At 49.2% G+C, this 17,981-nt stretch overlaps 1 protein-coding gene across 2 annotated transcripts in view; it reads right to left on the bottom strand.

The window, feature by feature from the left end:
• ADGRD1 (adhesion G protein-coupled receptor D1) overlaps window positions 1-17,981 on the bottom strand; it is a 151,771-nt gene that overhangs the window by 92,251 nt on the left and 41,539 nt on the right. For both annotated transcript variants that reach the window (XM_057745437.1, XM_057745436.1), the window contains 4 exons: window positions 13,782-13,841; window positions 11,140-11,257; window positions 10,030-10,140; window positions 8,135-8,210 (listed from right to left, as the gene is read on the bottom strand). In XM_057745437.1, the coding sequence (XP_057601420.1) occupies window positions 8,135-8,210; window positions 10,030-10,140; window positions 11,140-11,257; window positions 13,782-13,841 (365 nt within the window). The remainder of the gene's footprint in view (window positions 1-8,134; window positions 8,211-10,029; window positions 10,141-11,139; window positions 11,258-13,781; window positions 13,842-17,981) is intronic.

Genomic DNA, 17,981 nt, shown 5'->3' with positions numbered 1-17,981 from the left:
GCAAGAGAGCCTTTCCAGCAGAAGGTCACCAAGGACCCGGGTCTGTAGCAAAACAGAGGCCTGGATTCCTCATGTCCATGCATATCACCACGGCTGGAATCTTGAGGGGCTGCTGGGAACTCAGTAAACATGGCTGATTTTCTATCTGATTATTCTTCTCTGGGAAAATGTCACTGGTGCAAGCCCAGAGCTAGAAGACACACATGGAATAAGTCACACACATTTAAAAAAAAAAAAAAGACACTGAAAAGAGAGTATCACACTAGTTCAGCGTTTCTCAACCATTTTTTTTTTATTATCACCCCCTGAAGAGTCTTATTAGACATTTTTTCCTAACACCCCACTGCTACTCCATCAACACCCCACCCATCCTGTGAAATTTTAGTGCCACAGAGATACAGTAATCTCCTTATGCACATAAAATATGTTTTATGTAACTTTGCAGAGCCACAGCCACGGTAATATCTCAGACCCCCTGCCCCCAAAACCAATTTTCACCCCATGGAGGTGATGTCATCCTCACTGAGAATGCAGGGAGTTCAGCACTGCTGTGGAAACTTAAGATCAGCTTGATGTCTCTAGGGACCAAATTAGACCCAAAGACAGAAAGATGTGGTCCCCAGTGACACAGAGTCCAGCTCGCTCGCACAGCAATGGGGCTGCCCCGGCGGCTGACCTCTCTGCCCGTGATTCTGGGGAGCTGGGACGTTCTGAGCTCAGCGCACTCTCCGCTGACACCCAGTCTCCCCCTTGTCAACACCTCACAATTCATGCTTCTCTCTGCAGAACTCTGTGAGCTCATCATGTTTGTAATTCCACCAAACAAACTAGAAATCGTTTTTCTAGCAAAAATTAAGACTATAATATTAGCCAACAATAAAATCACAACCATGAGCATAAGACCCTAAAAATACAGCATCATTTGTCACACACCTCTTCCCCCTCTGTGTACATTTTCTAATAGTTCATCCAGTCGGCTGTCATCTCCCACTGGGATGTAAGCTTCATCGGGGCCAGATTCTTACCCATTCTGTTCACAGCTCTCTTGACTCCCAGAACCATGTCTGACACACAGCGGGTTCTCAATACGTGTTGAATGCATGAATCTTCTCACAGGCAGACAATGAAGACTCAGAGCAAAGTCTTAAGAAAAACATATGGGGACTTCCCTGGTGGTGCAGTGGTTAAGAATCCTCCTGCCAGTGCAGGTGACACAGGTTCAAGCCCTGGTCTGGGAAGATCCCACATGCCGTAGAGCAGCTAAGCCCGTGTGCCACAACTACTGAGCCTGCGCTCTAGAGCCCGCGAGCCACAAGCATTGAGCCCATGTGCCACAACTACTGAAGCCCGCGTGCCTAGTGCTTGTATTCTGCAGCAAGAGAAGCCACCGCAATGAGAAGCCTGTGTACCTCAATGAAGAGTAGCCCCCACTCTCTGCAACCAGAGAAAGCCCGTGCCCAGCGCCAAAGACCCAGCCAATAAATTAAAAACGCAGCCAATAAATTTTAAAAAATATATGGAAAAAGTGTAAAACATATGGAGAACCTTCTCTCAACAGACAGAATGCAAATGCAGACTGGATTCCTGGATTCCACCCTGGGAACACGTGGATTCACCCAGACATAGTCTGATAAACATCGCCTTTGAGGGCAGGAATTGATACCAGACTCACCAAATCACGGTGAGGCTGACGGTCTATGCTGCGTCCTTAGGAGCGTTTTTACCCTGGAAAAGTGCAATTTCCCATAATGGACAGATTTACTGATGGCCTCCAGTGACTCACTTCTCGTGCAGCCAGTGAGGCTCTTCCTTCTGTCTGGGTTCGCCCTGCAGAGAGGCCCTCATGGGGGTCCAGGGTCACCGGGCCAGGAGCAGCCCCCCGCCTCGACACGACCCACCCAAGTCAACAGTGACGAGACACCAGATGGACTAAGAAATGACTGTTTACTTTTCCGATATGATAATGGCACGGAGTTTACTCTCTAGTTTTTTAAGAGTCTTTATCTTTTAAAAATAGAGACTAAATATTTACAGATGAAACTACATGATGTCATAGATGGACCTCAAAATAATTGGTGGGGCCGGGGTGAGGGAGCAGGGTGCGAGGGGAAACCCAAATGGCCGTGGGTGGTCCTGGTTGTAACCCGGTGATGACCGTCTCTCTGTTTTTACAGATGTTCGAAATTTTTCATAAGAAAAAGAGGGTTACTGTTTTTTTATGAGTTCATTTAATCTCTCTGGTACCTCCAATTTTAATAAGGGTTTGCTTTGTTTTCGTAAATCTGATCCAGGTTTGATTTTTTTTAATCTATTATCTGGGGAGCAGTAAGACGTGGAGGCTGCATTATCTTCTCTGTGGAGCTGACTGTCCCAGGGCACGGGGGTCTTTTCTGGATGGGAAAACGTGCTCATCCTAGATGCAAGGAGGGCATAGGGCAAAGAAGACAGCTGGGGGCAGGAGCCGCACTGTGACGCCCCATTTACTTCTCTGCACCAGCCCCGACCCTGCACTGCCTCACCCAAGCCCCACGCCCTCTGCTTTGGGCGCGTCCAGCCAACAGGAGCACCGGTGGGAAATCAGAGAGGAGGGTAAGGCCCAGACAGGACTGTCCCTGTGGGGTCACCCCAGCACAGTGCCCATCTGGTAGCCCCCCACACCCTGCATCTTTGCTCAGGGAACTGTGTTCTCCTACCCCTTCAGCCCAGGGTGGCAGTAGCATGCCCCGTTCCCTTGTTCCGAGAACATTTCTGTTACTATACTCTACCCTTCACAGCTGGGAGCACACTCCGACCATAGCCTTGCAAACGGACCCTCCATTTAACTTCCCCCAAATTACCCATCTGGCCCCTCTGAGGACCCGACTGATACAGGCCTACGTGCAGCCCTGCAACCTCAACTATTTTGGCACATTTGAGGCATGACCCCTCCGCTGGTCATCTCTGCCTTCAATTAAGCACAGAGAGGATGGAAGGTTCCAGGATCTCAGGGGCAGATCTGGGAACTCTGACATCTGCAAGCAAAACACCCAAGCACCTGGGAAGATGCACTCTGGTCCTCAAGTAAAAGAAGTCAACACTTGTGGAATAAGAAGAGGGCTCACGAAGAGACCACTCTGAGTACAAGGGCCCCACAGTTAAACCAAGTTGTATACAGAAATTAAAAAAAAAAAAAACTGCAAACATTTCCTAGTAAATGAACTACTTTTCTAACGCGTTCCCACTGAAACATGGTGTCCTGCTCACCCTGGAGTCTATCTTCGTCCATCCCTGCGTTCTTGCCGACCATCGGGGAGCAGCACTTAGACACCGGGAACACCAAGCAAGGGAAACTTAAACCTTGTGAAAGATGCTGGACATGGAGACGTGGGTGAGAGCAGGTCTTGGAGGGACTCGGGAGAATTCTCCAGCAGACGTGAGGCCTGTGGCCAATGGACAACCGAAGAGGGGAGCGTCCACCAGGATGATGGACGTGACCTCCGAGGCACTCAGGCGGCTCAGTAGCTGAGTTCTCTGTGTCAAGAAGCAGTTCAGCGGGGTCTCTCAAGAGAGAACAGCAGGGACCAAAATTTCTGCCTAAACTGGGACCCTCCTTTCCAAACTTTGTATTGGGAAAGAGTCACGTTGACAGAAAATTTGCTAGGAACAGTGCACGTAGATTCCCCAGCTCCTACCATTCTGCCACCTGGCATCTCTCTCTCTCTCACACACACACACACACACACACACACACACCCCTTTTTCTGACCCATCAGAAACTACGTCATGACAGCCCACCTCTCAATTCTTCGATGTGTATCTCCTAAAAATAAAGACTGCCTCCTGCATAACCACCATACCATCATCACGCTCAGAAATCTGATGCAGCTTCAATACATGATGTGGTGCCCAGTCCACGGTCCAATGTCCCCACTGTCCCCACGGTGCCCTTCAGAGCTCTGCTTCTTCCCCATCAAGGAAAGGGCAGCATCTGTTTAGTCACTGCATCCCCTCGGTCCCCTCTGACCTGGAGCAGCTTTCACCGCATGCACATTTCACAGTCCAAACCAAAGTTTGGCAAAATGTCCCTTGACTGTTTCCTCGTGGGGAGTGTCGGGCCAAGCGTCTGGGGGCAGGGTGACCCCTCCCACTGCTTCACATCGGGGGATGCAGGACGTCAGCCTGTCCCGACGTCGGTGAGACCGAGCGTGACCCGTTGGCTGCAGTGGTGCCGACAGTATCTCCTCTCTCGGGGACCTTCTCTCGAGGTGATTGACGGGTACCCTGGGGGGCGACGGGGAATAGCTCTGTGCCCCCACAACCCTTCTCCCGGTGGTGTCAGCCCCGGGGATGTTTGTCCGATCAGTGGCTACACCGAGGGCTGCTGCGTGGTGACTCTGACCCCGCCATTCCTTCTGCCTGGACTGCTTGGCCTTACTCTACAAAGAAGTGCAGACGTTTAAGCCAAGTGTCCTGGAATGTGCCCTTCTGAAGTACGTGTGAGTCCATCACTGAGATGCTGAAACCCGGAGGCTGGAGTCCCAGCCCTGCCGCCGCAGGAGCCGTGGAGTCCTGTCCCGCTCCCTCCAGGTTCCAGGCCCGTCTACAGAGAAGCCAGTGACTCTGCTCCCTGCCCAGCTCGCATGGCTGGTTTGAAGGAAACGGCTGTCCTGGCTGCTTGCCTGGCAGCATGAGAACCAGTAAGAACCGAACACTCCTCATCGCTACGGGGCCAGGGACGGGGGGCCGCGGAGGACCCCCTGTGTCCAGGCCGCTGCAGGGACCAGCGAAGCCCCCACCCAGGACCTGTGAACAGTCAGGCGTTGCCTCAAGCAGCCTGCACTTGGGCCCTGAGGGGTCTGCACGGGGTGGGGGGTGACGGAGAGCCCATCCCACCCTGACCCCCTCCTCATGCATTAAACTCACGTGCTGACTCCACCCCACCCCGGGTGGGGTTTAAAAGACATTATGATTCCACTACATCCTTTCAAAATCCCCCAAAAACAGCAATGTGTGAAGATGACAAAACTAAAACGGAATGAAGTCAGCTGTGCGAACGAGTGGGGACACCAGAACGCCGTCAGTGCAACTGCACAAATCTGCTTCTGATCCTGTGTGGAGTTTGATAATTATCTTAAAGGCAGAGAATGGAAGAACGTCCAACCATCTTATAAAGTCATAAAGGAAGCACTTACATATCACATTCAAGGGCACCAAGCTTTACTTAAGCCACTAACTCCATGCTCACAGAGACCTTCAGAAACTGGGACAGCCATCCTCCCTCTTAGAAAGAAGCACGCCAGGCACGTGCCAAGTACACCAGCTGGTGAGGGCACCCGGCTGGGAGAAGAAAGCCAAGAGTCTGGCTCCCAAATCTGCATGTGAACCACAGCACAACTGGCAAAGGCTACCTCCATGCTGCCTTGTGCTACAGGCATGAGTACCACAGGCACCACACCTGATGAGCTTTTGCGGTGACTTTTTTGAGGTTACTGTTGACAATAAGCTATTTTGATATGCTCTTTATGCTTATAAAGCATCAGGTGTCGGCTTTAGAGCTGAAGATTCAACACCTGAAAAACACACTGTTGTCGTTGCAAAATCATTCTATTTTGACTTCGGGGAAACAACTGAGCACTTAAATTCTCTGCTGACAGAGTTCATAGGTCAATGGTGTTAATGCCAGTGGGCAGAGGGCTGTGAAGAGAGGGATTCTCTGCCTGTGCGGGTCTTGGAGCCCATGATTTGCAGGGGGTATGAGAGTTGATCACGGAACCCCAAGCCCTAAGGCTCCCGAGAGTCCTGCCCGTCGACCCCTGGGCAGTGAGGACGACGGAGGGAAGGGAAGGCTGGAACTCTTAGGACAGAGGGTACCACACTGGGTGGCCAAGCTTCAAGCACAGCCTTTGACTCCCTGCAGCAGGGCAAACTCAGCCCCGGCCCGGTCCACTGCTGGCAGCACTGATGTAACGGTATTCACCAGGGCTGTGCAAATCACAGGCACTGACTGGCCTTATAAACAGTTTTATTAGCACACAGCTGCCTCATTTCTTTATGTATTGTCCGGGGCTGCCGTCACACAGTAGTTGCAACAGAGACACTATAGCTGGTAAAGCTGAATATTAACCATCTGTCTCTTTATGCAAAAGTTTGCTGACACCCAGGTAGAACGATGGTTCTAATCACAGTGAATCAAAGCGCCCACTGCCATCTGTAAACTTCAGTCCTGCCTTTCTCCCCTTTCCCGAGGGTGAGGCGTGCTGCGGACGTGGTACATACACTGTCCTCCCCACTCCCTTACCCCAGCCATCCTCAGAAATGCACGTTCCTGGGTTTCATTGAAAAGTCTATTTCGGTCTGCATCTCCAGCAGTAAGAGCTATAAATAAGTAAATGGGGGCCAAGGATGGGTCCACTATTCATTCACAATCTCGGGTTTGGAGACATTTCCCCCAGTTAGCCAAGAAGGCATGTTTCCGAGAAAAGTGTGTTGCATCTTCCTTTGTGACTTTCCTGAAGAATTCTGGAAATCACCCAGAGTGCCAGGTCTCCTTTCTGTAGTTATCAGGGGGCCTGACAAAGTGCAGGCTGCCCCAGGCAATCAGGCCCAGAACAGGGCTTTCCTCCAGGTCTGCAGCTAAACCACGACTGCATGCTCCCCTCTGCCCCTCCCCCCCCCCACAGGGTCTTATATGATGAGCTGGCCCCTCGTGTCAGGCGGGATAGGAGCTTCGTCTGCATGACATCAGGGCTCAGGTACTGGCATCACTAGAGGTAGTTCTCATTTCTCATCTATCTATAGGCGGTAAAAATAGCTGCCTGCTTTCCATCATACACGAGTCCAAACACCCAGCAGCAGCGCCAGCATCTGAGACTCGCCCCCGCAGAGCCTTCTTGTCAGCAGAGACAGCGAACTTGCAGGAACGCCCTTCCTTATACCATCAGCTTTCCCAGGCTCTGTCCAGGCAGGGGAGGAGAGAGGGCCTCATCAGGGCTGGGGGCGGAGGCCCTGCGTGGCTTCCTCTGAGATGCATGGCTCTCTCTCCAGGCACCTTTTCAGAGCCCCTGCTCTGGTCTGGGCACCGTGCCAGATGTGCGGGAACAGAGATGGACTAGAGCCTGCCTACTGCAGAGCCCCTGTCTGGGGCAGATCTGCCACCAACAGCAATGGCTTCACCTTCCAAACACTATCTGCAGAAACAGGTCCCATGGCCTTACACCTCACTGGCACTTTCTCTGCACCGGCCCTGGGCTTTGCCAATCTGCCCCCTCCCAGGGACCCCATGAAAGGAAGGAATGGGCCCCACCCTCAATCTTTCCTGGGTGAACCAGCCCCTTCCTGTGGTCTGAGTAGGGCTGACAGCACCCCCAAGCCCCAGGGGGTCATGTGAGCAGACCTGCCCAGTGAGAGAGCAGGATCCTCTCCCACCATGGCTGGGGGCCAGATAGGCACGTGACCCAAGTGGACCAATTACAGCCCTCCCTGGATTTTTAATGAAACTGACTTTTCTTTCATGAAAGAGACTCACTTTCCTTCTTGAGATCTCAGAGCCCAAACCCATGTGGGCCTGAAGCTACCAGAGCCAGCCATCCCTCTATGGAAGGGCCTGCCTAGAAATGAGCCAACACAGGGCAGAGCAGAGGCAGGGAACATAGAGACCAGGTCAAAGCAGCATTCTCTGGGTCCCTGGATCCCGCTGTGCCTGAAGCCAACATCCTCCTGCCCTTCATAGTCCCATAAGCCCTCAGTTCCCTGACCTTCTCCCTAAGCTGATGTATCCAACACAGTCTTGACTGATGTAGGCATGTGCTGCTGGATTCTCATTCTACAAGAAGTGGAAATTAAAGCTCAGAGAGGTCAACTGACTTGTCAAAGGTCACGCAGTTCAGGTGGAACAGATATGGTCACTCAGCTTGTGCTCCAGACCACTGCACTATCAGCCCACACCCCAGGGCTTGCTGAACCCCCATTGTAGGAGTCCCTGCATCTTCTTTCTTTGCTCTAACAGTGAGGTGCCGGGCATTGGCATCACAAGTTCTCTGATACAATATTGTATGTGCTGCTGATGGTGAGGAGGTGGGGATGTCACAGCAGTCAGCCACCAAGTAAACAAGCACTCCCCTTCCCGCTCCATGCTGTGTGGCCCCCAGGGACTCACTTGGTGTTAGCCGGCTGGATGTTGCTCAAATAATAGTGCATTGAGTGGTAGAGAAGGCCCACGATGGTGGTCCAGGCTGGGGAAAGAGCAGATAGCCAGACACCTGTCAGTATTCAGGGTGAAGAGCAGGAGAAACACAAAGCCCCCCAGCAAAGCCACTCACCCAGCAACACACAGCGGCGACCTCACGCCCAGGAACCCAGCAACTCCTCAGGGGACAAGGGGAGAGACACCAGGGGTGGAACTGACCACGGGGACAGAATGTGAGTAGAGACTCCACTCCACTCTTCAACTGTGAATGCAGCCACGGTGACCATTCCCTGCTCCGCCTCTGGGCCAGCTCTGGACACGCAGATGCTGCAGCTCCCAGGGAGCCAGAGGCCCCCAGGAACACTGCGCGCTTCCGAAGGCAGAGCCCCGTCGAGCTGTGGACGGCGGCGCCAGGTGGCAGCGCTGCAGCCGTGAGCGCATCTTGGTGGCTGTCTGCATTTGGAGTATTTATAGCAACACCAGCGCTCCAGAGAGGCAGCAGATGCAGGATTTACAGACACCCAGACGTCCGTCACACCCTCCGCTGGGTCCCACCTCTCTGTGATTTTCCAACTTGGAAACAAGAGTCATCTGTTCTGTTACTTTCCTCCACTAGCTTAACGGGAGGCCAGGGGGAGCAAGCTGCAAGCTGACTTGCGAATTCTTCGGGATATTAGTTGAGCTAACATTTCAGGAATGTAGTTAACAATTCACATCACACTTACCGTGTGCCAGGTACTGGTATAAGAGCTCTACTCTTTTGATTCTCACCACAATGTATTGGGGGATGGGGGGGTACTAAGACTGTCCCCTAGTTCACAGATGAGGAAACTGATGCTGGGCAGGTTCAGTAACTTGCCCAGTAAGTGGCTGAACCAGGATTTGAGCCCAGGAATTCCAGCCACAGAGTCAGTGCGTGTGACCAATTAGCCAAGCGTGAGACGCTTCCGCACGTACAGACCATGAGGCTGCCGATTTTGAGAAACTGGGGATTCCTAACAGATCATGCAGCCACGTGAGATGGGAAAAGATCTCACATACAGTTGGTTGATCTCAGCATTGTCCTAGACTCCCCCCACCACTTCTGTAGTTCACTCTGAATGTGGGGGGACAGTCCCCTGAGAGCAGGACACCCCCACATCCCCAAGCACCTTTCACACAAGCAAAGTAGAGAGTGCAGGGAGCACAGGTGGGATCCCGAGGGCTGGGGGGTGAGGACCCCGTGCTGGGGAGGGGACACCACAGCCTTACACCTCCCAGCTTAGTCCCCAGTCTCGAAGGCAGAACCAGGAAGCGCGTGGCCTCCGGCCAGATTGTCAGGAACTGAGAATCCACGACTCCCCCGACTGCCTGAGGCCCCTGGGACAGAGGGACATGCCTTTCAAGGGGCAGGGGGACAGTCGCAGCAGCAAAAATGGCCAGAGCCACTCAGGCTCCCAACGGTGCTCCAGGGCCAGAGAGAGAAAGTGGAGTCACCTCGGGGCTGGTGCATCACAGCCCTTGACTTCGACCCACCCAGGAGGAGAACGTCTGGGCCCTGAGCAGACAGACCCCCTCACCCAGCCTGAGGCCACCCCAGAGGGGAGGGGAGGTTGCCACGTCGGTTCTCGTTCTAAGAATCACCTAGCAAGTGCTTCTAGAATGCAGACTCCCGGCCCCTCCCCTCCTCCCAGCACATCAGGCTGGAGTGAACTTGGAGCTGTGAGGACATCTCAGGAGTGACATGCTGTGTTCCTACGATGGAAACCTGGCCCTGCAGGCACAGGGAGGAGGCCCGGGGACAGCCCCTGTGCCAGGTGACAGCTCACAGGGCTGAGTCCCTCCCTGAGGGCCCTGGGGTGCAGGTCTCCCCCAGCTGTGCTTACCTTGGTTGTGGAAAGCCTCGTGGGGGATCTCGATGTAGTTCTGCCCCCGGGCCGGGAAGCGGTAGTGGGAAAAATTCATGGTCTTGGGGAGCAGTTTGGCCACAGAAAATTCTAGAATAAACCAGAGAGGACGCTGCAGTCAGTCAACTCCAGGGCAGGAAACTGGGCTGTAAAACCCCATCTGCTTTGGCTTTTTTTTAAACGGAATGAGCTCTTCTAGGCAGTGTAATTACCTTTAGGAAACAAGAGCCTAAAAAAAAGAGTATCCAGGGCAGTAATTGTGACCCTGTGGCTGACCTGTTCGTCCATGTCCACCACTGCTGGGGAGGGGGGGTGGTCCTGGCCTGGAGTGACCCCTCTGCCCTCAGGGCAGCCCCTTGGCTCACAATGCCTCGGGCACTGACTTCATCCAGTCCTGCAGGGAGACCCCTATGCTGAAGAACTGCCCCTCCACATGAGACACAGGAAAAGGAAAACATCTGAGACCCTCATCTTCCAAGTTGAGGCAAAGGCATCATCACATGGACCTGTCTTGGCCGACAAACTCCCATTAAAACTATCCCAAGTGGGTGAATTCAGCTTACTTTCCAGAGTGTGGCTCTGGGGGTGAAGTATTAGGGTACCACGCTCCCTACACATGGACTCTGAAAATAGAAGGGCAGTGATGTCAGCTTGTAGGGGACCGTGTGACCCTTATCTTAGGAAAGCCTCCAGCTGACCCCAGGAAACCTGTTACCCCATGGACACTCCAGAGGCTGCCACTGCTTGCCTCCTGGTCTGAACTGAGACAGTTGTCACCCGAGGTGAATCTAGCCCCCAGGTCAGCATGAAAGGCTCCCGTGGTCCTGTGTGCACATCCCAGCAGAGCACGGCTGCCCCAACCTAACTCTGTCCTCCTCCAAGATGCCACTGTGCATCAGGCAACATAGTTTAGGACAACAGAGAGTGCATCTCCGCTGATGGTGTGTGAGGTCTGTGCGTACCAGGGCGCACAGGAGAAAATGCAGGAGTGGAGCGAAACTCAATGAGGGGTGGCATCACCCCTGCCCCTGCCCCAACCCCCACCTGCCACACAGCCGGTCCCCACCTGTGCCCACACTGCTGAGCTACCTGCCATGAATGACGAGCCCATGATGGCCACCTGGGGTTCACTGGCCTGCAGGTTGGAAGATATGTGGCCCATGACGGTGTCGACGGTGTCTATCAAGCCCAGCACCATGGCGCTGTCCTGCAAACAACACGACAGGAAGGAGACGTGAATTCAGACCTCACTCAGCATGTGCACTGGACGGAGGCGTCAAACGCACAAATGCACAAGGTCAAGTTTCACGCTCACCGTCAACATCTGCAAAGGAGGACGCCCAGCATCTGCTGAGCGACATCACGGGCCAGGCTCTGTCCTCACAAGGACCAGATGAGAGGAGAGGCAGTCACACTGCTACCCCGTTTCAAAGGTGCAGAGGTGACCACTGAGGTCACCCAGCCCAGCCAAGCTCGCAGAACGTGGACACCAGCCGAGGTTGACCCCAGTCACCTGGACCATCAGCTCCAAGGCTTCCACGTTCAGATACAGGGTGACCAGACCTGGTCCTCACTCCACTTTGAACTCACTGGAGACCTTGACAAATCTCTGACCTGCCCCCTTAACTCCATTCCCTTCTGTTTCACAAGGAAGGGTCTCATCACTCCCAGATACCCTCCAGGATGAGGACACCAGCAGTTGTGTCCTAGTCTCCATGAAGGGGAGGATGCTTTGGAGGTGCCAGCACCCCAGGTCCCCCCAGGCCTCCCTGACATGCTTGGCCTGTCCCTTCCTTCCCCTCCAAGGGACTCTCCACTCTGAGTCCCCATGGCAGAGATGACCCCAGTGGGCACTGCCCCCAAGAAGGCAGGGGGTCCCTCCTGGTCACCCCATATCTCTGCAGCCAGCTTGGGTGGGGCTGTCCCTCATCCTCAGATATACGTCTAGCAGGGAGGGGGCTCTCAGTTCCCCTGGGAGTGTGGTGTGTGAATCTCTGCCATCACACCCCTTCTCTCTTTCCCGCTTTTCTGAAAAAGCATTCATCTGTTGCTAAGCGTCCCAGGCGTTCTCTTCCAAACACACGCTCCGTGTGAGTCTAATGAGCTGGAAATAGAACACTGAGGCCAATTTTAGACATTTTCTTTCAGGCCCGTGGCCTGATTTCAATCAGCCAAGCACAGTTAAGCACATGAAAATCTGTGTTTCTGGCATGCAGTTCTGTTGGGTAGTGGCTGATTCATACCTTCCCTTTAATGCACAGTAGAGCCTGCCTGAGTCTGAATAGTTTCATGATTATTCATATTTTGTGGCAGAGAAAAAGTTCACTTAATATGATGCATAAAATACATCTGCCCAGGTCCTCCACTGGAAACATCATCCCGGTGTTTCCCAGGCAGCAGCCCTGCACACAACATCCCCCTAGAAATCATGAACTCTGGAGGGCTGTGCCTTTTAAAATAGAAAGTGTTTCTAGGTAAGATTACATCAATCTTAAGTTCATGACCATCTTTCTCTCCCTTTGCCAATGTGAAATCCCATCTCATTCCACCTGCAACTGTTCAAATAAAAAGTTCATCAAATATAAACCCTGGGGCAACCTCATTCATAACAAGAAAAGGAGATGTCATTCTGCCTCAAACTGGCAAATATGTTTTAAATGTTACAGGAGTTCAGGAGAGGAAGCACTTTAAATAATGGTATGGTCACAGCACTTCCCTGCAAGGCAGTTAGGAGTCCTCTTCCCCCTTCTCCACCCCTGCCAGGCAATCTGGAAGTCACGTTTTTGAGACAGCAGCATTAGAAAATGGACAGAGCCAGGATCCCCAAATCACCAGCCAGAAAAGAGCTGACCCACGGTGGAATTAGCATGAGTAATAAGTGAATGTCCACTGCACTGGGCCACTGAGATGTAGGGCCTATTTGTTACTGCAGCATAACCTAGCCTAGCCTGACTGATACAGCATCACAGAAGATACTCAATATTATTGGAAAATGTTCTTGCCATAATTAAAGAAACAAATAAATTCAGATATATAGCATATGTATAGAATATATATGCATATAAGAGCATTGAAAACTAGATCAGAAGTGATGTATACAAGAGTGTGAATAATCATTATCTCTCAGCCTGAGGATTTCAGGTGATTTTTATTTTATATATATCTTCATGATCTGCATTTTCTAACTTCTCCACAGCATATTCACTTGTTTTATTTCTTAAATAAGTAAAATCAAGGAAGTTATTTTTTAAAAGAAAAGAAAAAGTATTCCATTCTCCTAATCCTTTGGAGTACAGAGAAAAGGAGAAGCCACTTTGATATTTACTCTTATAATCATGAGGTGTATATTGTCACATGTTCTACTTATTTCATGTAATCTAGTGATCTTTGAACATCAAACACGTTTTATTATCATTCAAGAACAATGTGATGGTAAAGAAAATATGTTAAGATAATAAAGAAGCATACATTTCCCGTGAAGAAATCCCACTTTCCCTGCTCAGTGTTGATGACAGGACCATGGCACTGACGCTCACAGAACTGATTCATAGAGAAGACAAAGGATTGTAAATCACTCATATATCCCGTCAAAACGAGCTCTAATATCCCAGATCTCACAACTGAGAGATGTGTCATTTCTCTTGTAGACATGAATAGGCCCATACTTAATGCCACTTTCAGGAAGACGAAAACGTTCCCCTTTGGAAGATCAAAATGTTCTTTTCTCTTACCTCTGACACAGCAGTCCAACTGGGCAAACAAAGAACCTCTGCCACAGTGTTTAAGAAAGTCTGAAGGAAGACAAGATGACACTGCTTAGCATGTATCCTTAAGCCTCGAAATTATAAGACCTTTGATTTTCCCATCTCTATCAGCCACAGGCTGGGTTTTGCATATACATAGTAGTAAACCAAAATAGCTCCCATTAGTGGATCTGGTTATATTGTATAAAACCCTTTTACAGCTGTTATAGATGTTATCTTATTTGCTCCCTGTGACAACTCTTTAGTCAGAGACAAGCATTTAGATGCTAGATGTGTGTTCACAGCTTAGTTACAGCAGGAGCCCTAAGTACAGTACCTGGGAGATATAACCGACTCTCAGTAAAAGCCTGTTGAATGAATGCATGAGTGAATGAATCGTGGCCTGCTCAATGTGTTTTTTTTAGCAGGAGAGGCCAAGCTGACATACAACCCACTTGTTTAATTGGAAATGACCCCTCCATAAGCAGAAGTCACTTGGGGTCTCTTGGACAAACCACCTTAAAACCATGTTTGGTTTGGCTCACTACTGTTTTTTTTTTTTTTTCCTTGATTAGAAGTACAGACTTTATTCTGTAATTAATAATAATAACATGCCCCCTTTCCAGAGTGTCAGCTACTTAAAACAAAACCTGAAATATTCTTCCTAAGACTATACCCCTGTCCCTCAAAGAATGCAGCTTGATTGAAAATGTGTCCTCACATACATAGTTCAGATTTAGATGTGTGCTTACCTGAAACTCGAATCACAAATCATTGAAAGAAACATGATTTTTTTAAATGCACAGCAATTTTTGTGTAATATAACTTGGATAGTATTTGATCCATAGCATCTTTAAATCCTACATTCTAGGAGTTTCACTACTAATTTCAACCTTAGTCTTCATGAGCCCTTCCCCAGCTGTCCAATATATTTCTTGCTTGAATACTTAGTCACTCTTTCTGGCTTACCAATATTCTCTTTCCTGCTTTTACCTGGACATATTTTGCCCCTTCAGAGCTCCTAGCTTTTGCTCAAGCAGCACCTGAGGCTGTAATTTCTCTCCCATCCCACAGAATTCCTTCCTTTAGTATCCATCATAAAACTCTATTTCTCATAACAATTTATCCCTTATTAAATAAGTGAGATACACAAACTCGTATTTTCCTTCATCTGGTTGTTACATCGCATTGCCATATTACAAATTTCAATAACCCATAGGCCCTGAAATACTGTGTAGGATAGATAATATAGCCTAGATACTATTTGGTTTTATTTCCTCTGTGTGGTCAAGTCTTCTGGGGACACACTTATAAAACCTCACCTATTGGGGTTACTGCCACTGAGGACACTCAGAGAAATCATTTAAAAAGCAATTTTAAAAACAGTCTAGGGCTTCCCTGGTGGCACAGTGGTTAGGAATCTGCCTGCTAGTGCAGGGGACATGAGCTCCATCCCTGGTCCAGGAAGACCCCACATGCCGCAGAGCTGCTAAGCCCATGCACTTCAACTACAGCTAGACCCTGCGAGCCACAACTATTGAGCCCATGTGCCACAACTACTGAAGCCTGTGCAGCTAGAGCTCATGCTCTACAATAAGAGAAGCCACTGCAATGAGAAGCTCGCGCACAGCAATGAAGATAGCCCCCACTCTCTACAACCAGAGAAAGCCTGTGCACAGAAACAAAGACCCAGTGCAGCCAATAAACAAATATATTTATAAAACAAAACAAAAACAAACAAACAAAAAGTCTAGTCTTGAGTTCACTATTGTTTTAAAAAAATGAAAGTAGCTTCTAACATCTTCAAATTGGGAGATTTCAATGAAACTATGTGAATTTCCTGCTTCTTTTGGAAAAAGCAGAAGCTTGGACAATTCTTATCCCATAGTCCCACTTGGCCACCGTCGACCAACACTGAATGGCAGCTAACCCCTTAGGTAGCTGTGCTTTCTCCAGCTCACCCCAGTCCTCACCACTCCCTATTGCCTCACACCTAAGTCTGTTTCACTCATTTACATGTAGATTTTTAACTGTGTGTCTCCTACTATAGACACCAGAATTAAACTTAGATCTAAATCTCCCATATTTTCCCCAAACTGCCTTTTCCAGAAAACCACATTCTTCCTCACACTTTTAGACATTAAATATTTAGAGAAGACATCATCAAAACTCCTCACTCTTTCATTTATCTTTACTTGATAAATACTAATAAGACCCTAATGTTCAATGCCTTAAAATTTAAAGATGAAAAAAACAATGACGAGCCCTGCCCTCACTGGGTTTGACATCTATGGGGCAGAGTTTATGATCTAGAGCAGGGGTCAGCACGTTTCTTTAAGAGGATCACCTAGTAAAAATTTTAGGTTTTACATGCCATGCAGCTCTGTCACAAACACTCAATTCTGCCACTATAGTGCAAAATTAGTGGCAGACAATCCACAACTAAATGAATGTGTTACAATAAAACTCTATCTACAAGAACAGGCAATGGGCTAGATTTAGCCCAAGGGCTATAGTTTGCTGAGTCTTGATCTAGAGCAGTTCAACTGAATGGAAATATAACACAATCCACATTTTAATTTTAAATTTTCTAGTAGCCATATTTTAAAAAGTAAAAAGAAAACAGGTGAAATTACGTTTTAATAACATATTTGACTTAGCCCAATATAGCTAAAATATCACTTCGACATGCAGTCAATATAAAAATCATCTACTTGGTGTTTTACACCCTTCTGTTATACTAAATTTTAGAGATCCAATCTATATTTTACATCTTGATTTGAACTGATTACAGGTCAAGTGCTCAAGAGTCATGTGTGGCTAATGGCCTCTGTATTACCCATCACAAGAAGTGACTTGTCACTTTCCTGTTCAACTCTCAGTGGTGAGAAGCCGCGACATTATGGAAAATTGGATAATGGATACCGAAGGTTTTCATTTCTCATGCAATCAGAGATGGATGGAGTTTTGGGTAAATCTGCAGGATTCCTCCAGGACACCCAGAGTCAGGTATCTCCACAGGGGCTGCCACCAGAGGTCTCAAGCTGATGGCCCACAGGCTGAATCTGTCTCATAAATGCTTTTTATTTGGTCTGCACACAATTGCTTCTAAATTTCAGTTCGCTGTTCACTTTTTTTTTAATTTTTATTTATTTATTTTTATTTTATTTATTTTGGCTGCACTGGGTCTTTGTTGCCATGCACAGCCTTTCTCTATTTGCGGCAAGTGGGGGCTACTCTTTGTTGTGGTGTGCAGGCTTCTCATTGAAGTGGCTTCTCCTGTTGTGGAGCACAGGCGCTAGGTGCACGGACTTCAGTAGTTGTGGCACATAGGCTTAGTAGTTGTGGCTCACGGGCTCTAGAGAGCAGGTTCAGTAGTTGTGGTACACGGGCTTAGTAGCTCCTCGGCATGTGGGAACTTCCTGGACCAGGGGTCAGACCCGTGTCCCTTGCAGTGGCAGGTGGATTCTGAACCACTGCACAACCAGGGAAGCCCTGTGCACTTTTTTTTAATTGCATGATTTTCCATTTTAAAATCAGGTACAGAGTTTTGCTTGCAAAATCAGAAGAGGTGAGTCTAAAGGTTAAAATCAGGGGGCTCTTGAGCAACTCTGCTGCTCCCTGTGTGTGGGCACCTCCCAATTTGCCACAGTCCCTACTCCTCCCTATTGTCTGTCTCACCCAATCATCCATTTGCTTTATTTGTCTGGCCCCTGCATGCATTGGAGTTTGCAGGGGCCAGACAAATACTGTCCAGTATATCTGAGGAGAAAAAGGGAGTCAGAAGTAAAGAGGAAACTGCCAAGCTTCAAAAGGAAGAGTTTCTTATGTAGACCTGCATTGAATTCTAAGTTCCCATGTAGACATGCCTTCAAGACTATGGTAGGTATGACCCAGTAATCTCACTACTGGGCATATACCCAGAGAAAACCATAATCCAAAAAGAAACAAGTAGCATAATGTTCATTGCAGCACTGTTTACAATAGCCAGGACACGGAAACAACCTAGATGCCCATCAACAGATCAATGGATAAAGAAGATGTGGCACATATATACAATGGAATATTACTCAGCTATAAAAAGGAATGAAATTGAACTATATGTCATGAGGTGGCTAGACCTAGAGTCTGTCACACAGAGTGAAGTAAGCCAGAAAGAGAAAAACAAATACCGTATGCTAACACGTA

This window comes from Hippopotamus amphibius, chromosome 8 (assembly GCF_030028045.1).
Source record: "Hippopotamus amphibius kiboko isolate mHipAmp2 chromosome 8, mHipAmp2.hap2, whole genome shotgun sequence".
NCBI classification, from domain to species: domain Eukaryota; kingdom Metazoa; phylum Chordata; class Mammalia; order Artiodactyla; family Hippopotamidae; genus Hippopotamus; species Hippopotamus amphibius.
The sequence above is the reverse complement of the archived record's forward strand: the minus strand, read 5'-3'. Positions and strand labels throughout refer to the sequence as shown.